This window comes from Alosa alosa, chromosome 3, assembly GCF_017589495.1.
Source record: "Alosa alosa isolate M-15738 ecotype Scorff River chromosome 3, AALO_Geno_1.1, whole genome shotgun sequence".
Lineage (NCBI taxonomy): Eukaryota > Metazoa > Chordata > Actinopteri > Clupeiformes > Clupeidae > Alosa > Alosa alosa.
Genome location: NC_063191.1, coordinates 34,992,245 through 35,009,805, shown reverse-complemented (window position 1 = coordinate 35,009,805; position 17,561 = coordinate 34,992,245). Strand labels below are relative to the sequence as shown.

At 40.9% G+C, this 17,561-nt stretch overlaps 1 protein-coding gene across 3 annotated transcripts in view; it reads right to left on the bottom strand.

The window, feature by feature from the left end:
• arhgap15 (Rho GTPase activating protein 15) overlaps window positions 1–17,561 on the bottom strand; it is a 48,475-nt gene that overhangs the window by 29,376 nt on the left and 1,538 nt on the right. For all 3 annotated transcript variants that reach the window (XM_048238941.1, XM_048238942.1, XM_048238939.1), the window contains exons 2-6: window positions 16,348–16,504; window positions 9,453–9,518; window positions 9,180–9,241; window positions 8,654–8,741; window positions 7,022–7,111 (exon numbers count right to left, since the gene is read on the bottom strand). In XM_048238941.1, the coding sequence (XP_048094898.1) occupies window positions 7,022–7,111; window positions 8,654–8,741; window positions 9,180–9,241; window positions 9,453–9,518; window positions 16,348–16,494 (453 nt within the window). In that variant the 5' untranslated portion in view covers window positions 16,495–16,504. The remainder of the gene's footprint in view (window positions 1–7,021; window positions 7,112–8,653; window positions 8,742–9,179; window positions 9,242–9,452; window positions 9,519–16,347; window positions 16,505–17,561) is intronic.

Sequence of the window (17,561 nt, the reverse complement as noted above, 5' to 3'; positions counted from 1 at the left end):
TCATCACTAGTCACCCATGCTTTATGCCCATAAGGTGCAGTTATAGCTGAGGCCGAGGCCTGACACCGTGTCGCTGAAGAACTTCACATGCACCACCCCCGTCCCCCCTACGCGCGCGCGCGCGCGCGTGCGTGTGTGTGTGTGTGTGTGTGTGTGCACGCACATCAGGCCTAAAGAGGTACCACATGAACAGCAACAATATGCAACTCATCACACCAGAGGCGGCTCTAATGGCTTTAATGAATATCATCTGAGATGATCCTGTAAGTGTCTCTCTCACAGTGCCTCAATGAGAAGATGAGCAACACAATCTATCAGTTTAATACCCAAGCCATTGGCAAGCCGCGCATTTCAACCACGCAACATGGCGGTGATTTATTTTTTTAATGTGGGCCTTGTTGATGATCCCACAGTAACAGGCATTATTTTAGATGCTGTGCTGCTGTTGAAACATGACAACATGCAACCTTTGGTGATGACAGTTCTAGCATGAGCTCATGCAGATATCCATCTGAAGGCTTAGGAAAAACAAAATACTCTGTATCGGCATTGATCCTGCTGAAAGCATTTCAGTGAATTCGGCAAAAAGTGTAATGCCTTATGAATGAAGGACTGTACCTTTAAATGAAATGCTGTAAAAAAAAGTCTGACTTTCTTGAACCTAACTTCTGCAACATTTAGAAACTCAAAGCGAAACGTGAGTCCCATGGGTGGCACTACTACCTACACCATGGTGGTCGGGGAGGTGAGAAAGCAGAAAACTGACCTCTGTGCTGTGACTCGCATGAGAACTGTGTGGGCACCTCACCTTGAGCACATTTCATAAGCCGTGTGTGGCCTGCAACTGCCTGAGAGCCTATTTTTTTTTCTTCCTTTTTCGCCGTGGAGCTCGTCTCCTTGCCAAGTTATTACGCCACAGTGTGGCACCATGCCAACCCCCATTAGCGGCACACAGGGCAGGAACTTTCTCTGGGGGTGTAATACATGCAGGGGCTTAATAAATAAACATTTGTACATAATTAGAGAATGTGCATTCACTCTCAGAGCTTCATTTGAATTAGTAACCCAATTAGCATGTCTCATTTGCTGGGGATAGATTGCATGTATCGTCTTGTATTTTTTAGGTGGTGATGAGTAACACATATTTGGGAGACGTAATTCTCGGATTTATAAGTATTAATTCTCTTTCAAAGACTGCATTCTTCTTTGTAGCACCCGACAGTCAATGCCAGGCAACAGCAGTGCAAGTTATGCTGCACCTTAAGGACCTGCCTTGAGTGTAATATGGCCACAATCCTAAGAACCAAGTGATAAAAAACAGGAAACATGCCACACAAGTTGAAGGATTGAAAGACTGAATTTGAATTCTGAAGCAATCAGGCGGGCGACGTGTGCTTAAAGCGGATGGCATTAGGACAGCCAGGTCAAGGCCCATGAGGCTGATGAAAGAACTGACCGCTGGGCTCCGTGATCAAATCCTATTGTTCCAGGCGTTTCGCCAGATTTAATCTCATTCTTGCTCAAACTGTTTATCTTTCAAGATGGTCACTGCAGTCGCTGCTGCTCATCTTAGCAAGTTGACATGTTGGGTGTTGGAAACGTTTACTACTGTTTTAACAGATATGTTCTTAGATAACAGGTGCTCATTGTCCTAATGAGCCAAATATTGAATGGCAATGCATATTCATATGCATATAAGGGAAGTGTGTCAAATATAAAGTGAATTGGAAGTTGATCAGCCCTACAACAAAGCTGCACAAAGGTGGAAAAGCTAATCCAACGACTTTAACATCATCAAACATTTAACATTTTATTATAATGGAGAATATACATAATTTCAATGCCTTATCAACAAGGGAGGAAAGGGAGGGCTCCTGCAACACTGTGAGGGAGTACTGTAACTCGACAGTGTTGACCTAAACCTACCCCACCCGTTCAAACTCCTACCATCCGATCCCTTGCCAGAATAACATGCCTTCAGTACTGGTCATTATCCAAAAAGGGTCAGGTGTAATGTTCACTTTCTCTGTGAATAAATTAAACTTTCTTGTGATTAATGATGAAGAAATGCTTTGTTATATGGTGGTGGGCCAAAACGGAGAGAAAAATATCACTCATTATTTTCTAGCCTCAGGTATGGTTTCATCATCTAAGATGTTTTTGTCCTCTTGCCTTTTGTTTTTTCAGACTGACAAACATTGGGCTAAAACTGTGTAACATCTCAAAAACAAGAGTCAATACAGTCGTCTGTTCAAGCCATGCATCGCTAGCCACTCAGCGGCAAAGAGTCTGTTAATGAGGAAGTTTTGATCAACAGCTGGGAACTTGTCCTCTTTCTGTAGGTTATAGACCGAAAACTTCCACATTTCCTTTAATCTTTTCATGTAAATTTTTAGTTTTAGCCTCGTGCCTCAAAACAAAAAAAAGGAAGAGCTCAGTTGTATATGTACGGAACGGAAAGATCCTTGTGGAAAGACTGCAAGTCACCCAGTTGTTGAAAACACACCGCCTTACGCTGTCAAACTTGCGTTGCGTGTGTAGCGTGTGTCCTTGTGACGAAAGCTGTGGTCACTCAAGTTGGGGTCAGAGGAGACTGCTTCCTCTCCTCTCTGGTGTGATATTTAAACCGACAGCCCGGTGGAGGGGGTTAAGAAACAAAGACCAACAGACACAGTCACTGCCAGTGAAGCTCTCCTTTTACACAGCGGGTTTGGGTCAGCATTCTTTCCACGCTGGTGAGACACACAATAAGAATGAGTAGAGCTCGAAAAAACATCCCGCTACATTTTTTTTTATCTTTCCAGGAGGTTTGGATTCACCCCCTTAACAGTTATTGTTACCGATTGTCGAATGATAGGTGAATGGTTACAGGAATCAGCCATTGTTTTCAGTGTGGAAAAAAGAGTCTGTTTGGGAGGGCAGGAGGGTGGCATCATCTCGAAGGCGTTGTAGGGTATCATCTGCCCGGGCTGACAGCCAAAACAAATGTTTCGAGAAAAGACAGTACAGCGACTTATCTTAGATAACCTATCTTCAGTGAATTAGTTTTATGTTGTATGCTATTTGCAATAGTGTAAATATCCTGTAAATATCCTGTAAATGTCCTGTGTGTGTGTGTGTGTGTGTGTGTGTGTGTGTGTGTGTGTGTGTGTGTGTCTCTCAGGCATTCATAGAATATGCAGTGTGGAGAAAATGTGCCACCCTTTGTGGGAAATAATCATACAAAAGGAACAAAGGGAAAGAAAGATAGCACAGAAATGACCCCACAGCTGAATAAATATGGTTGAATGTCATCCGCATACAATATGAGGTAACAAGTTATGTCCAATAAATTAAATAGTAACTCCATAGTTATTACAGTACCCGACTCTAATTTCTTGCAATAACAAGTCCATAATGAAACAATAATGGTAGCAAGTTCGCATTTAAACAAGTGGTCACATGCTATTTGTGTTTAAATAAAATGCTGACTTCCCAATTATGAATGAATTTCCCGGTAAGTCTTGCAGGTGATACACATTATCCTGTGGCTGTAGACCTGTTCAGCTGAAACTGTATCCAGCTCGAACATGTTAGTGATCAGCGGAAGGACAGTTTATATTTCATCAGGGGTATGAGAGGCCTTCCTGTTGGAACAGTGTAGCTTCCACAGACTGCGCATGTTTGGTATTTCTGATCTCTGCGGAAAACAGCTGGCCCACTTGAAAGAGGAGCAAGGATGAGCGGGGTGTCCACAGGGTCTGGACCTCCAACTTCAGCTGTCTAATCTGACACTGACCACGGCACCCACGGGGAATAGTCCTGCATTGGCTTGTAGGAGAACAATAGCAATGACGTGCTAAAAGAGAAAAGACTCCTGTCAAGCGCCTATCTGATTTCAACATGTACACAGTCAGCGTCCATGCTCTAGACAGTGACTATGTGGTGAGCCATGCTGTCATCTAGCCTGGAATGCTTAGAGGTAAACCCAAACACGCTGTTTTGATCATCACTCAGTGTGTTCAGTCTAGAAATCGTTATATATTACATTTTTATGTTAACTGATATGCTAAATAAAATGTTTAAGTTTCCACCAATATTACCCTGATGGTGGCCTTTAGTGCTCTTAGTCATGTGCACTTATATAATCACCTCCAAAAACATAATCTCAGTCCTGTCCCTGGACTATTAGCAGCCACAGCACTGATGAAGTGGTGTGCAGCATTATGCATTAGTACACTGATAAAATCTTTTAATGAGGCATGAGGAAAGTCTCCTAGCAGCCTTATTAATGCATCTCCTCATTCTTATCTCGAATTCCCTTCGATTATTGTGTTTTTACGAGCTGCATGTGATTAAAAGGTCTGCCATCAAATCTCACTACAGTTGTTGCGATTCTTTTTTTAAATCAAACATAGCAAAAATGCCAGCAAGCACCAAACACTGGGATTCATAGCTTACTTGGCTCAAAAGAGCAATTACATTTTAGTAATCCTCAAAGTAGCAAGGAAATCAGCATCCTTGTACGGTGAAGGGCATGCAGGGAGATGACAAAAAGATGATAATGAAAAAACGGAACCGTTAAAGGGATTGCAACTTGAGCACGGATCAAGATACTTAAGAGCGATCAAACCCAGATATATGAAAAAACATGCACTTTTCTTAATCACGCCTATGCTTCGTGTTACTTTTTATGTCCTGTAGTGAGATGGGAGATTTTTGGTTGGTGGTTGGGGTGGGGTTGGGGGGAGTAGTGGTTTAGCGCCTCTTTTAGATAGTGAATCTAACCCTGACTGGCGAATGAATTAACAGCAACTTTCAGCACTAATTTTAATTTTAATCCTGGCCGTGATTGACAATGTTGTCAGACCTTGAAATGGCTCTGAGCCATCATTACAAGCACTTCTGTGTCCGTAGAACTTGGGATTACTTAAGATTATGTCGTAATGCCTCTTTAATCTTTGCCGCAGCAAGAGTCACGGGCCAAATACTGGACAGTAGAGTAACACTCGGCGGTGATGAAATGTCTTAAACATGTGATGAGATCTGGATTCAAACTCTCATCCTCATTCCCCATCCAGGGTTCAACACACACACACACACACACACACACACACACACACGCACGCACACGCACACACGCACGCACGCACGCACGCACACACACACACACACACACACACCCTCCCTCTATCACCGCTTATTCATGAGCAAACTCTTTCATCGTCAATTAATTCACCGTGGTTAGCCTTACCCTCAAAGCCCTTATCCAAAGATTATCTCTCTTAAGGCAATAAGAAAAAGGCACATAAACTTTTGAGTCCACGCAGGAAAGAAAAGGGGAAACAAATGACTGGATAGAGATAGAGACTTAAAGGCACGTAAGTCGATGGCCCTATTTCTCTTCTCCACAAATGCAATCCAACAAAATGAAAGACTAATTTCGTTTTCTTCCTTGAGCAGGTGGTTGACCAACGGGATGAGAGGGACTTTGTCCAATCTCATCTGAAGTTAGGTATAATCTGGAAGAAATCTGCCGCTCATCACGACCGACGGCTCTCTTCCTGTGTAATCACACCCCACCATGCAAACACACGCTCCATGTGGCGGACAGTGAAGAGAGCACGCAGCTGCGATAGCAACAGAAACCCGCTGGACTGTGGTCATTTCGCTATTTTCGGGTGCAGGATTGAACGTAATCATTTTGGAAATGTCAGCGAGACCCCTAGACACAGCGATGTGATGCTAACAAAATACGTCAGACGTCACTGTTCCTGACTTCAAATAAACACTTCCCCCGAGAAAGTAAGCATGTGTTTTTTTTTACACATTTACCCTATAGTGAACTCCTACCACTGATCACCCAATGTATTTCTTAAGGAGGGGGCATCAGTGAAATGCCTCCTCCTTTGAGGCCTTCTGGTCCTCAGTGACTGACCCCTGCCTGTGCCCACTGAGTCCACTGGGAGGCATGTTCCCTCTCTTACCCCTCTCTCTGCTCACGAGTCCTGACAGGCCATAGGTTAGAGAGAGCCTTGAGAGACTATCACTACAGCCCAAACTCAAGCATCCCCCGTGCCTCTCCATGTCGTGCTGGACCTCATACTGCCTGCTGTGTTTCATTACATGAGCCTACTTCCTCAAGCAGAGTTATTTTATTTTTCACATGTTAGCTCTTCATCAGTCATAGTTTATTGAGTGAGTTATCATAATTAGAAATACTTCCAAAGTATATACTCATTAGTTACTCTTCATTGGCTCCCTATAGCATATACACTACCGTTCAAAAGTTTGGAGTCACATAGAAATGTCCTTGTTTTCATCATCAATGACTGTTGTAGAAAGAAATAGCTAAATGAGTATACAGTTGCCCATTATCAGCATCCATTCATCCAATGTTCCAAAGGCACATTCCGTTTACTAATCTGATATCATTTTAAAAGGCTAACTGAGAAAACATTGGAGAACCATTTTGCAATTATGTAAGCACATAATGTAATCTGAAAACTGCTGCCCTGATTAAAAAAAACAACGCAACTGATCTCAGCTGATGTTCTGTCTATAATGGAGTGGAAGGGAAATTTCGAAGTAACCCCAAACTTTTGAACGGCAGTGTACCGTATTTTCCGGACTATAAGTCGCACCGGAGTATAAGTCACACCAGTCAAAAAATGTGTCATGAAGAGAAAAAAAACATATATAAATATATATATATATGTTGCATATGTTGACTATAAAAAAGTGCTAGTCCACCATTTTTTTTTCCATTGTTGATAACAGGTATTTTTATCATTGATATTGTTGTTGTTATTACTGATATTATCATTATGCTTAATGCAGGCCTTTTGACTTTATTTCAAAGCATTATTTTCAATTTTATATACTGTAAGTCACTTTGGACAAAAGCATCAGCCAAATACCATAAAGATAAACATAAGCATAGTCAAACCAATTATTGAACAGCATTTTTGTGTAAAGGCCCTCCATTAATTTGTTTGATATGTTTATACATTTTGTGAGATTGATCTATATTCCTGCTTACCTGAATCACATGCTTCCGGCTTGACTTATCCTTTGTCCATTCCACACTGGCGCCACGAAGGTCCACTTCATCTGGTCGGTTTCCAGGCTTCTGAATCACGGAAAGTGAGCAGAAATCCAAGTGAAACAAACTGAGATAGCTTTCATTTTATAGTATAGAGGAACCATAATCTTCTATTTCAATAGTTAACATTTTAGTATGGTACTGTAGTAGTATAGTAGCACTCTATTTTCTCCAAAGAAAGCTAAACACTTTGAATACAGAGTCATTGCCAAATATCAAAACCAGTCAGAAAGAATGTATTTATGAAATTCATATGTGTATATCGCCTTCTGTAGGTGTTGCCTAATTCATGAAGACAATGTCCAGTAAACAGTTCTCATTGTTTTCAAAATCCGTGAAAGGTTGAGATGAGCTTGTTTATTCGACTCACAAGCAAATATAAACTCGTTATTCCTGATTCTCAGCAGTGGCCATTTATTATGGTTCAGTTTGTTTAATTCACAGCTGAATTGCTAAAAACATTAGGGATGGACAGTTCAGTCACATCAACACATCAATGAAAATCTGCCTGAGGGTATTGGGGTCAATTAACTCACTTTTGATAGAGCTGGCAATATTATTTCAGAGTCTGCATCACTTAGAGTATTTATACACTTCTAAAAGGGTAAAGTTTGAGGCACTGCATGGATGCCATCTCCCTTCCATTACAAAAATCTTTCTCTCTATCTGACAGTCTCTCTCTCTCTCTCTCTCTCTCCATCTCTTTCTCTCCCTCCCTTACTCCATTACTCCCTCCCATTCTCTCTCCCTCTCTCATTCTCTCTCTCTCTCTCCTGGACCTCATCACAGTCAGCTGGATTAAAATAACACTATAACGTTCTCAGCGTGAGAGGGTAAATATTTCCTCACCAGCTCTCAGAGAGGGGTGAACTCAAGTCCCTAGGATCAAAGCCAAAAGTTAATTTGCCAGTTTTTGAAAATATAGGAACATTTCATTTCTTGCATCCAGCGAGGGCTCAGAGTGTGGTTGCCAGATATGTGCATTTGTAATTAACATTTGACTTGTGGTAGCTATGATAGACAAGCTCAGAAGGGGTTGATTTGGGGCCACCGTTAAATGCTGCCTTTTTTCAGTGGCAGGCCGAGAGCGTACGCAAAGTCATACGCACACCGTAAATAGGATTTCCATGACGATTTTAGCATGAGTGACATACAGCTTTCGTTTCTATCTCTTCGGAGCTGACACATTGACCCAAGGACTGGTCCATGAGCTGCCTTGGAGAACATGTTTGCATTGTGCAGAAGAATATAACTATTCATTGGTGTCTTCAGAAAAGACTGAAAATCAGGTTCACATCTTGCATACTGAGAAACTGTTATGCTGGAATTATGTCTGCTGAAATAGAGCATCAAATCATTATTTTCCTGAAATATAATTTAATTGTTTCAGTCATTAGTCACTGTGTCCTGTTATTCAAGAAAGCCGTTGGTATGTGTGAAACACACACACAAGCTACTTACCTCTGTATGAGTATGCTTGTGCATGCGTGCATGTGTATGTATAAAATAGGCTATGTGGTGTGTGTGTGTGTGTGTGTATGCACGTGCACATGCGTGTGTTAATCTTACCAGATTAACCACTGTTTCCTGTTTGCTTTCTTTGTAAAATAATAGGTGATCAGAGCCGAGGACAACCCATGCAGAAGTCCAGTTCTTCCTGAAAATACATGAGCAGTCCATATAGAAACAGCATTCATTCGCTCACTCACTCATCTTATTTAGAACAGTGGCAGTCATAGATAGACAGCATCTGTACAACTGTATTCCGCTGTGAATGAGTGTGCATCTTTCTTCTGTGCTATACTAGTCCTGATTTACAGTACACTTTATGGTTGTGGTATGCAACAAAGCTCAAAGCTCCCATAACGCCATGGAGTGGTTCAAACAGTATTGACGAGACCGGATCTCAAAATCCGAAGGCTTACACATCCCCTTAATTGAAATCCAATACAACCTGATAATGCTTGAGGGTGACATGCATGTCTGACTTTCAAGCCTGGTGTCTAGTCAGACCTGGTCAATATTACAAGACAGAAGAAAACAATCATCTCTGACCACACAACTGACTGTGTCTTCGGCTCTAATGCAGACCTACCTCTGTTTTTTGCCCCCCTCCGCAATCTTGGCTTTGTTCAGATACACACCCTGCAGTGGAACCTGTCACACAGAGCAAGGTGTGAGCGCTAGCATCTTTGCAGAGTAGCAGTTTCATTAACACACAACATACAAAAATGAGCGTATAGAAAATAGCAAAGAAAAAACGGTGTGCTGTCTTTGCCAGACAATGTCAATCATCAACTTCAGCTCTGGCTTATAAGCTGCTCATAAGCATCTATTGGAAACCTATGACCTATGCATCAAAACTCACAGACAGATCGGCTCCTCCTGGACCACCAATATTATGTTGTGACTGATTCCTCCGATGGCGAGATATCTTTTTAAAAAAAGTAACACAATACATTTTTAAATAATTTTGCTCTGCTACAACACACTGAGTCAGGCACATGGACTGTTCCTAACTAACGTTTGCACAAATTCCCATATTGAACCCATCTGTTTAATTTGGTTGTGTTCAGTTCCCCAATTTAACACACTGACATAACATTAGGTGTTTGAAAAATAGAAGAGATCCCTTTGCACAGCCAACTTAAAAAGGTGCTGGTGGATTGCAGGTTTTAAAGTTCATATATAAAAAGAGGTGGCCACCGCACACTCTTATATTTCTTAGTGATTTTTATTGAGCAACGCGTTTCGCCAGTTGCTTCATCAGGCTCATAACATTAGGTGTGTTGGCACATGGAGAGAAGGACAAAATACGTTGCAGACATCTCCTAGAAACATGACTTCAAATCTCTGTGGTCTTGCTCTATTTCAAGAAGCCTTAAGTACAATGTGCTTCTATAATTAATGTAATTAAGGCTTGTAAAAACAGTAGAGTAACTCATCTGCACTCCTCTGGTGCAAGTACACCTTCTATAAGTACACACAGTATATAAATCACTCATTATGTATTAAAAACTACTACAGTGCTACTCCAGTACATTGAGTTAGGTGGTAGAGTGTCCTATGCATTAGGGTAAATGATAAGTGATGTCTCAGTTCAACTATAGTACAAATGGGTGCTATTGGACTCCAAATAATTAGAATTGACGTGATGTGTCCTATAGAAGAGGACTTTTCTTAGTCTGTGAGATTTTATTTACCAATCAGTCCCCTACCAATATCCACCAGGACTACCATTATAAAGCCTTAAGTCTCACTCTCTCTCGCTCGCTTTCTCTCTCTCTCTCTCTCTCTCTCTCTCTCTCGCGCGCGCTCTCCCTCTCACTCGGTCGCTCTGCTATCTCCAAAGCCACAGATTACACCCATATTTTTTCGAGACTTTCAATGTCTCTCCACTTTGTACCCTCCAGCACTAGCTGCCTGCTCTCTCCATGCCAAAACATTAGCCGCAGCGACTTTTTCAGATCTGACAAATTGAATCCTAAGAAACGAGCAGAAATGGGAGGAACTGAAACAATAGAAAGAGGCCTTTTAAAAAACCCTTCTCTATTCCCGGCCCCTTTTGGAGCGGGTGTTCGTCTGTTATCACTTGTCAAGCTAGCGCTCTGTTGATCTTCGCGCTTTTCATTAAAAATAGATTCAAATGAGAGGCTGGCAGACGGGAGGCCTAGATTTATTTCAAACAGCTGGTCAGTGCTCCAGAGATGTTTGTATGTGTGTGTGTCTGTGTACGTGCATGCACGTGTGTGTGTGTGTGTGTGTGTGTGTGTGTGTGTGTGTGTGTGAATATGGAGTTACGGCGTGTTAAAACACACACACAAATGGACCTTCACTTCATGACTGTTGTTACATCACTACATCACTACACCAGTGCGGGCGAGTCACTGAATGATGACATGGGGCTGGCCTGTGTGTTTAGACACAAGCTATGTAGCTGGGAAAACATCTTTTAACATGGATTTGTTAAAGACAGTCGGGAATCTGTCGAATTGATTCAGCTTACATGGTATTTAGGATTCAAATCAAATAAATGATTAGGGGTTGTTTTTTTATTTCACATATGTTTTTGCATACACACAAAGGAATACTTGTTTGAATAATGTTTGAATTTGAAATTCCATAATGATCCACTATAACTAGACATGGGATTGAAGAAGTCTATCAATACTTCCAAGTATTATCATTTTACTCTTTTGGAAACTTACCCATCACTATCCTGAAAGTTGTCTCTTTTAAACATGAAAACATTTAAAATTGCAGTGCTGGCTTAACTGGGTGTTGCAGAGGTAGTTCAGATGAAAACCTGAATAAGTAGAACTTTTTGAAGTATTTTGCTGATGCAGTTGTGGATGATTTTACAGTGCTACGCTGCCCTCTGCAGTTAATAAGAAGCCATTGTGCAGCCACACTGAGACACAAATAAACATATTTGGCCATATCTTCCCTCTCTCCAGTGGGTTGTGAGACCGGGGAGCTATTTCTGACTCATCTTTATTCTGATCCACTTCACATAGTGACATAGTGGTGCAGTACAAGTAAAGGGGTCAATCGTGTTTTAGGAATGCTTACGTAAGCTTGGCCAGAGAATGGATCAACCCAATTTGACAGCATTTCAGGAGAGGGAAAAATGGTTCACATGGAAAACTGGCTGTCTTTTTTAGTGCAGATTACTCATGTTTAAATAGAGGGAGGGCCAAGTCACACCAGATAACAAACAAAAGGTTACGGGCACATAGAAAAGGGAACAGCTTCAAACTAAACATGAGGGCTAAAATTCAGATCAGAGGACACACTTTTGGACATTGTCACAGCGAATTACCACTCTTTCCCAACACCTCTGACCAAAAAGTGATGCCAGTGGTCCACAGAGACTTTATCAGGAGCTATCTCCCCCTTTGCATCTGTGTGTAGCTGGCCTACTAATCCTGTGATGACACTGCCGTGCCGACAGTGCTGATGACATCACTTACTCTGATGCAACATTCCTGTGATAAAGTAACCTCTATACAGGTTGCACCTGACTGTTGGCATATGCTGACTACCTGCAAGCGTATTAACCATCAGTATAATCACCAGAGAAGTAATGAGGTGTTTTAATTAAACTAACATTACATCAGACTCCTTCAGTGACCTATGAAACAGATTTCCCACTCTATAATCTGTAGATAATGATTCAACATTTCTAGTAAAGAGTCAGGTAATGGTGAAAACAAACATGAATAAGAAACCAAAAAAAAAAGAAAACCAAAATGGCTTTAACTAGATGTACCGCATAGCGGTACAAAATATGACCGCCGCTCAGTCCTGTACATCCGTTCCGCGAAAATAAATCACACTTCAATTTGTCTCCATATTTTACTCCATCCCCCACTCTTGAAACTTTTGTGTATGCTTGTTTGGCATGCCTGAGTGTGTGTGTGCGGCTGCACAGAAAGTACCCTACTGGTGCTGAAAAGGTGAATAGATTGTAGAATAGCCAAAGAAGATGTAGAATTGTTATAAAACCTTTAAAATCTCTAAACAATCACAAGTAGGGCAGTTCATCACAGTTCATCCATTGCAACTGGATTGATGAAAGGTCACTTACACCTGTAGGCTACATTGTATTTGGGAAAAGCAAAAGGTATCAGCATAATGTTATTTATTTATTTATTTTTTATGTATTTATAAACAAAAACATCTCTGTCAGTTCCATGCCGTTTTCAACAGCTATCAAAAACAAAGGTCATTTTGGATGGATGGATTTTTGTGAATGTTTCTTCTTCTCCATAAGATTTTAGTCATCTTTAGTTCATGTAATACTTTTATTGTCAATGCACAAATTAAGTAACAGTAGTCTGAAACGTTATTGTTAATGCACAAATTAAGTAACAGTAGCCTAGTCTGAAACGAAATGCTGTTTTACATCTAACCAGTGGTGCAAATAACTGACATGTCCAAATGGGCCTTGATGAAATGCGTCGCTAGACTGTTCATACACATTTTAACGGGCCAAAGTTGAAGAGCTTTTGTCCGTTATTGTTAGTGCAAATATAGGCTGATTCATGTTCCCTTGCATTGTTTAACTGAGGTCCATGGCTAGTCTGGCTTTCATCAGACCAAGCTCAATCTTTTAAGAAATCAAAAATAAATAGCGGGCAGATCAGGCTGGGTTCACCCAGCCTAGTCCATAGGCACCCGATATTGTTTAATTTTCCGATTGAGATATACACGCTCTGGCTATTCTAAATGCAAAAATGCATCAGGGAGTTATGACAAAACGGTAACTAACAAACTAGATCCTAATAGAAAGTTGTTAGCTTCCCTAAGCTACAGGTAGGATTATAAGGTAGGCCTATTGACAACATAAATTGTCAATAGGCTATGCTGGCGACACAAATAAAATCTCCTTTGGAAACCAATGGCTTACGCCTTACAGTATCAAGCGGACTTAAACTGTCATATCTTGGCGAAAAGTTGTAATAACATTCACGCAGCTCCATGAGTCAAGGAAAGCGCGAATGAAGTAGCCACTTCTAAATGGGACCCACCACACAGTAGCTTAAGGTGTTTTGCTAAAGCAGCCATTATGAAATGAAGGTGTCATTGTTTGGATACTTCACACACACGTGCTTTTTAATTTCACAGACTACAACTACCAAGCTGTAATCAAAGCACATCGATTCCCCTCTCACACCCTGCACGCACTTAAAACAAAATAAACAGGCGTCTCAGTCTCACACATGTATAGGCAAAACTGTATCAGACCGGTGTAAGGGTGGTAAATCTTCCATTGCACAGAATGATTTTGTAGCACGTGCAATAAATGACAGTCGAAATATACAAACAGTGCTGCTATACATTTGCTTGGTATAACCGCATTTATAGTTTTCTACAAATGCAATAAATCAAATGCCTCCATCACTCAACCAACGCTAACGGTAACATTACCTAGGTCCTTATTGATATTACAAGATTAACGTACCTGCAGTAAAAACCAAGCATTATTTCGGCTTCAAGAAGAAATGGGAATTACACTTCATGTGAACATCGTCCTATCCTTATTAGATGTTCGCTGCGGTAAATTACAGTCCTTGTATGAAGCGTCCATTGTTTTTTCCAACCCACTTTTAACTTCCAACAAAATTACGTCTCACTGCAACGATGCACCATCTAGTGGACAAACGACTACTTCTCGCCAATAATGAAACTGCAGCCATGATGATGATGATGAATATTTATTTTGGCTTTCTTTTAATCCTACTGATTTTCATTTTTTACCGGGGGCAAATCACAAATGAGTGATTATGAGCCAGGTTGATGTGGGCCCTTGAGACCAACATACCATAAAAGATTCACAGAGAACTGTGTCTGCCCTACCCTCCTTTCGGGGGGTCCAGTCCAGCGGGGGCTGCAGATGAAAACGAAAAATGACGGTTCCATGCTATCCATGTGGGGGTACATGCTCACCAAGTTTTGTGTACCCGGTCTTTCAGTGTCCCGAATCCTTGTTGGTGTGCGTCACTAAATGTACACATAAATTATTTTATTGTAAGGCCCCCCATGAACGAAAGTACACAAAACTTGGCATGCATTCAGAGGGTGTCATAATGATCCTACACTTCCAATTTCATGCAGTTTTGACTATGTTAGGTCACAGATACCTTCAATTACACCACCTCATTTTTACTTTTTTGTGTTTAACTAGGTGGCGCTATACATGAAATGAGTGGTTATGGAATGGGTTGACATGGCCCCTTGAGATCAACATACAAAAAAAAATTGTCCTCCTAAACCCTACGGTTTTCGAGATATTCACAGAAAACTGTGTCTGCCCTACCCTCCTTTCGGGGGGTCCAATTCAGCGGGGGGGCTACAGATCAAAACGAAAAACGATGGTTCCATGCTATCCATGTGGGGTTACATGTCCACCAAGTTTCGTGTACCCGGTCTTTCAGTGTCCCGGAATCACTGACGGAAATTTGGGCATGCGAAAAAGAAAAAAAGAAAAAAAAAAAAAAAAAAAAAAAAAAAAAAAAAATCTGACTAAACCTATATGATCACTGGCCATAGCTGGCGGGGTCATAATTACAGAAATGTGTAGGTTGGATTTTGAGTTCACCATTTCTGACTTCTAGCATCAGTGTGGAAGAGGCCTGTTTAGCAGAGCATCTGTTTGTGATTATACCAACGGGAAGCCTCCGAGAGAGTGGCGTGAGAATCTGGCTCCAAACACACAGACATTTGTCCACATGGATTTCTCTGGTCAGGGAAACATGTATCTCACACATGCAGCTTATGAGCCAATGTCTGACTGTGACCTGGCACCCTAACCTTTGGCAGTATCCGCAGCTCCCAAATCTAGCACTTCAGCTTGCCTATGTAGGTTTGAGAGGAGGGTTATGATGGTGAATTCAGTTCAATGACCCTAAGTTGCTATGCAATGTCTGAAGGCTTGGCACTCAAATATGTATACGTAGAAACTGGGTTTGTGCAGAGGGAAGAACCTCACTGACACTGAGAAGTTTTTTTTTTAAGCATAATTTTTTACCATTTCACAATGCATTCTTTTACCACTCATGAAAGCCAAGCACAGCAATAGTGTAGCTGACCTTCCAGTCACAGGCTTTCTTATTTATTTTTGTTTCCCCAGACATGACGAGCCCTCACTCGACACAAGTATTATTTAATTCACATAATGTATTAATAGGTGTTCCATCTCACTCACCGACAAGACTGAAGCAAACTCCTGCTCATATTTACGAGAATATAAAAGCTTCTTTTACACAGCTGCAGAAGAACAATGACTTTTCACACTTCATGCAACGCAGATAAGGGCACTGTTGTTCTATTCTATGCATATTTAATACGTGTTGCAATGCAAATGTGTTGCATTCACAGTCACACTTCTATCTATACTATTTGACACAGAGGAGCTACCAGCTTAGCAGATTTCACTGAAATATCATTATACCACCACTCACATGTGATGCACATAGGGAGTTAATCACCTAATGTATTGCAGCAGGTTGTAGAGAAAGTAATCCTCATTAATTACTGTAATTTCCTAAAAGCCGCTCACCCAAAATGTCTGGGGAAATTCCAGAGTTATTTCCAAAAGATATGCAGCCCTCAGTATGAATTTCTATTGTAACAGTATGCTTATGCACAAGCTGAATTATACTTTAATTGTTGCCATTTTTTCAAGAGGAATATTACCATTATCAAACAACAGAGCAGAGATCAGTGTATATAGTGTGGATGGGATCTTGCAAACTCACTGGTTTTCCAGGTGCTTCAGGTTCTGTGATGACCATCGACTTGGTTTGGCTCAGTCTTTCGCCACTACTATTGGTTGTTTTGATTCTCATTGGCACAGTTCCATGTGGGGGCAGAACCAGACCTGGCTGTTTGGCCGCAGTCTGCATATTAGTAATTCTACAGGAAAAGGATATGAGGACATGTTCTAAAATGAGGATACATTCTAAACGATTACCATGGAAATATAATAACCGTCTACAAACAAATTGAGAGTAACATTTACAGTGGCACATCAAAGTTTTATAACATCTAAATGTCCAAATCAATATGGCTTAAAACAATTAAACAAGACTGCAGCTCATGAGATCATATAGCCTATGTTAAAAGATGAGGAGCCCCTCTTTTATGATCTATCTCAAAACGTCAGAACTTATACCATGTAGTGTTCGATGCTATGGTGAGTGGAAAAATAAAAGGAATTTGTAATTTAGCAGAAGTTTCCTGTAGCCTTGTTGCATCACAGATGTCTTGCAACACATGACTCTGTTCTTGGTCTGTCTAAAACAGCATTCTTGTAGCCACGTTCTATATATTTTCAGTCTATCTCGCTCTCTCTGCTTGTTGTTGTTATAAATTAAATATCTAAATGTAGACACAGAAGATGCTGTGAACTTAACTGAGTTGACATTATATGTATTCCTATTGGTACCAAGGCATCTCCACCTCAACCTTGCCTAACCTTAATAAACTTGTGGATGTGGCAATCCTTGAAAACCATCTGTGATCTTGAAAATTTGTGAAGTTTAGCGAGTCAAAAAGAGAGTTCAGTAGACTATTCTCAGCTTAACTTGGCACTTTGGCCATTTGCAAAGCTGATTTGAAATCAACTGCAGTAACAGGAAATCTTGTGAAGCACAGAAGAGAGTGCGGAAACAGACCTTCAGATCAAGTCATGCAAATGTCCTCACATCTCCTCATCTTAAAATCCTCAACTGCAAGAATCTGTTGCTGGTAAATGTTTTGCTACTGGCCCGAGATTCATTTAAATTTTGATCCAACTTGTAGTAAAGCAGAGAGTGAATTGTTATGCGTCTCTGTTTGAGGAGTTATGAGGATGGTATTATACTATATGTATTCTTAACCTCTATATTTTTTTTAAAGTACAGATTTCACTCTACAATAATTCACCCCCCACTACCACACACACTCACACACACACACACACACACACACA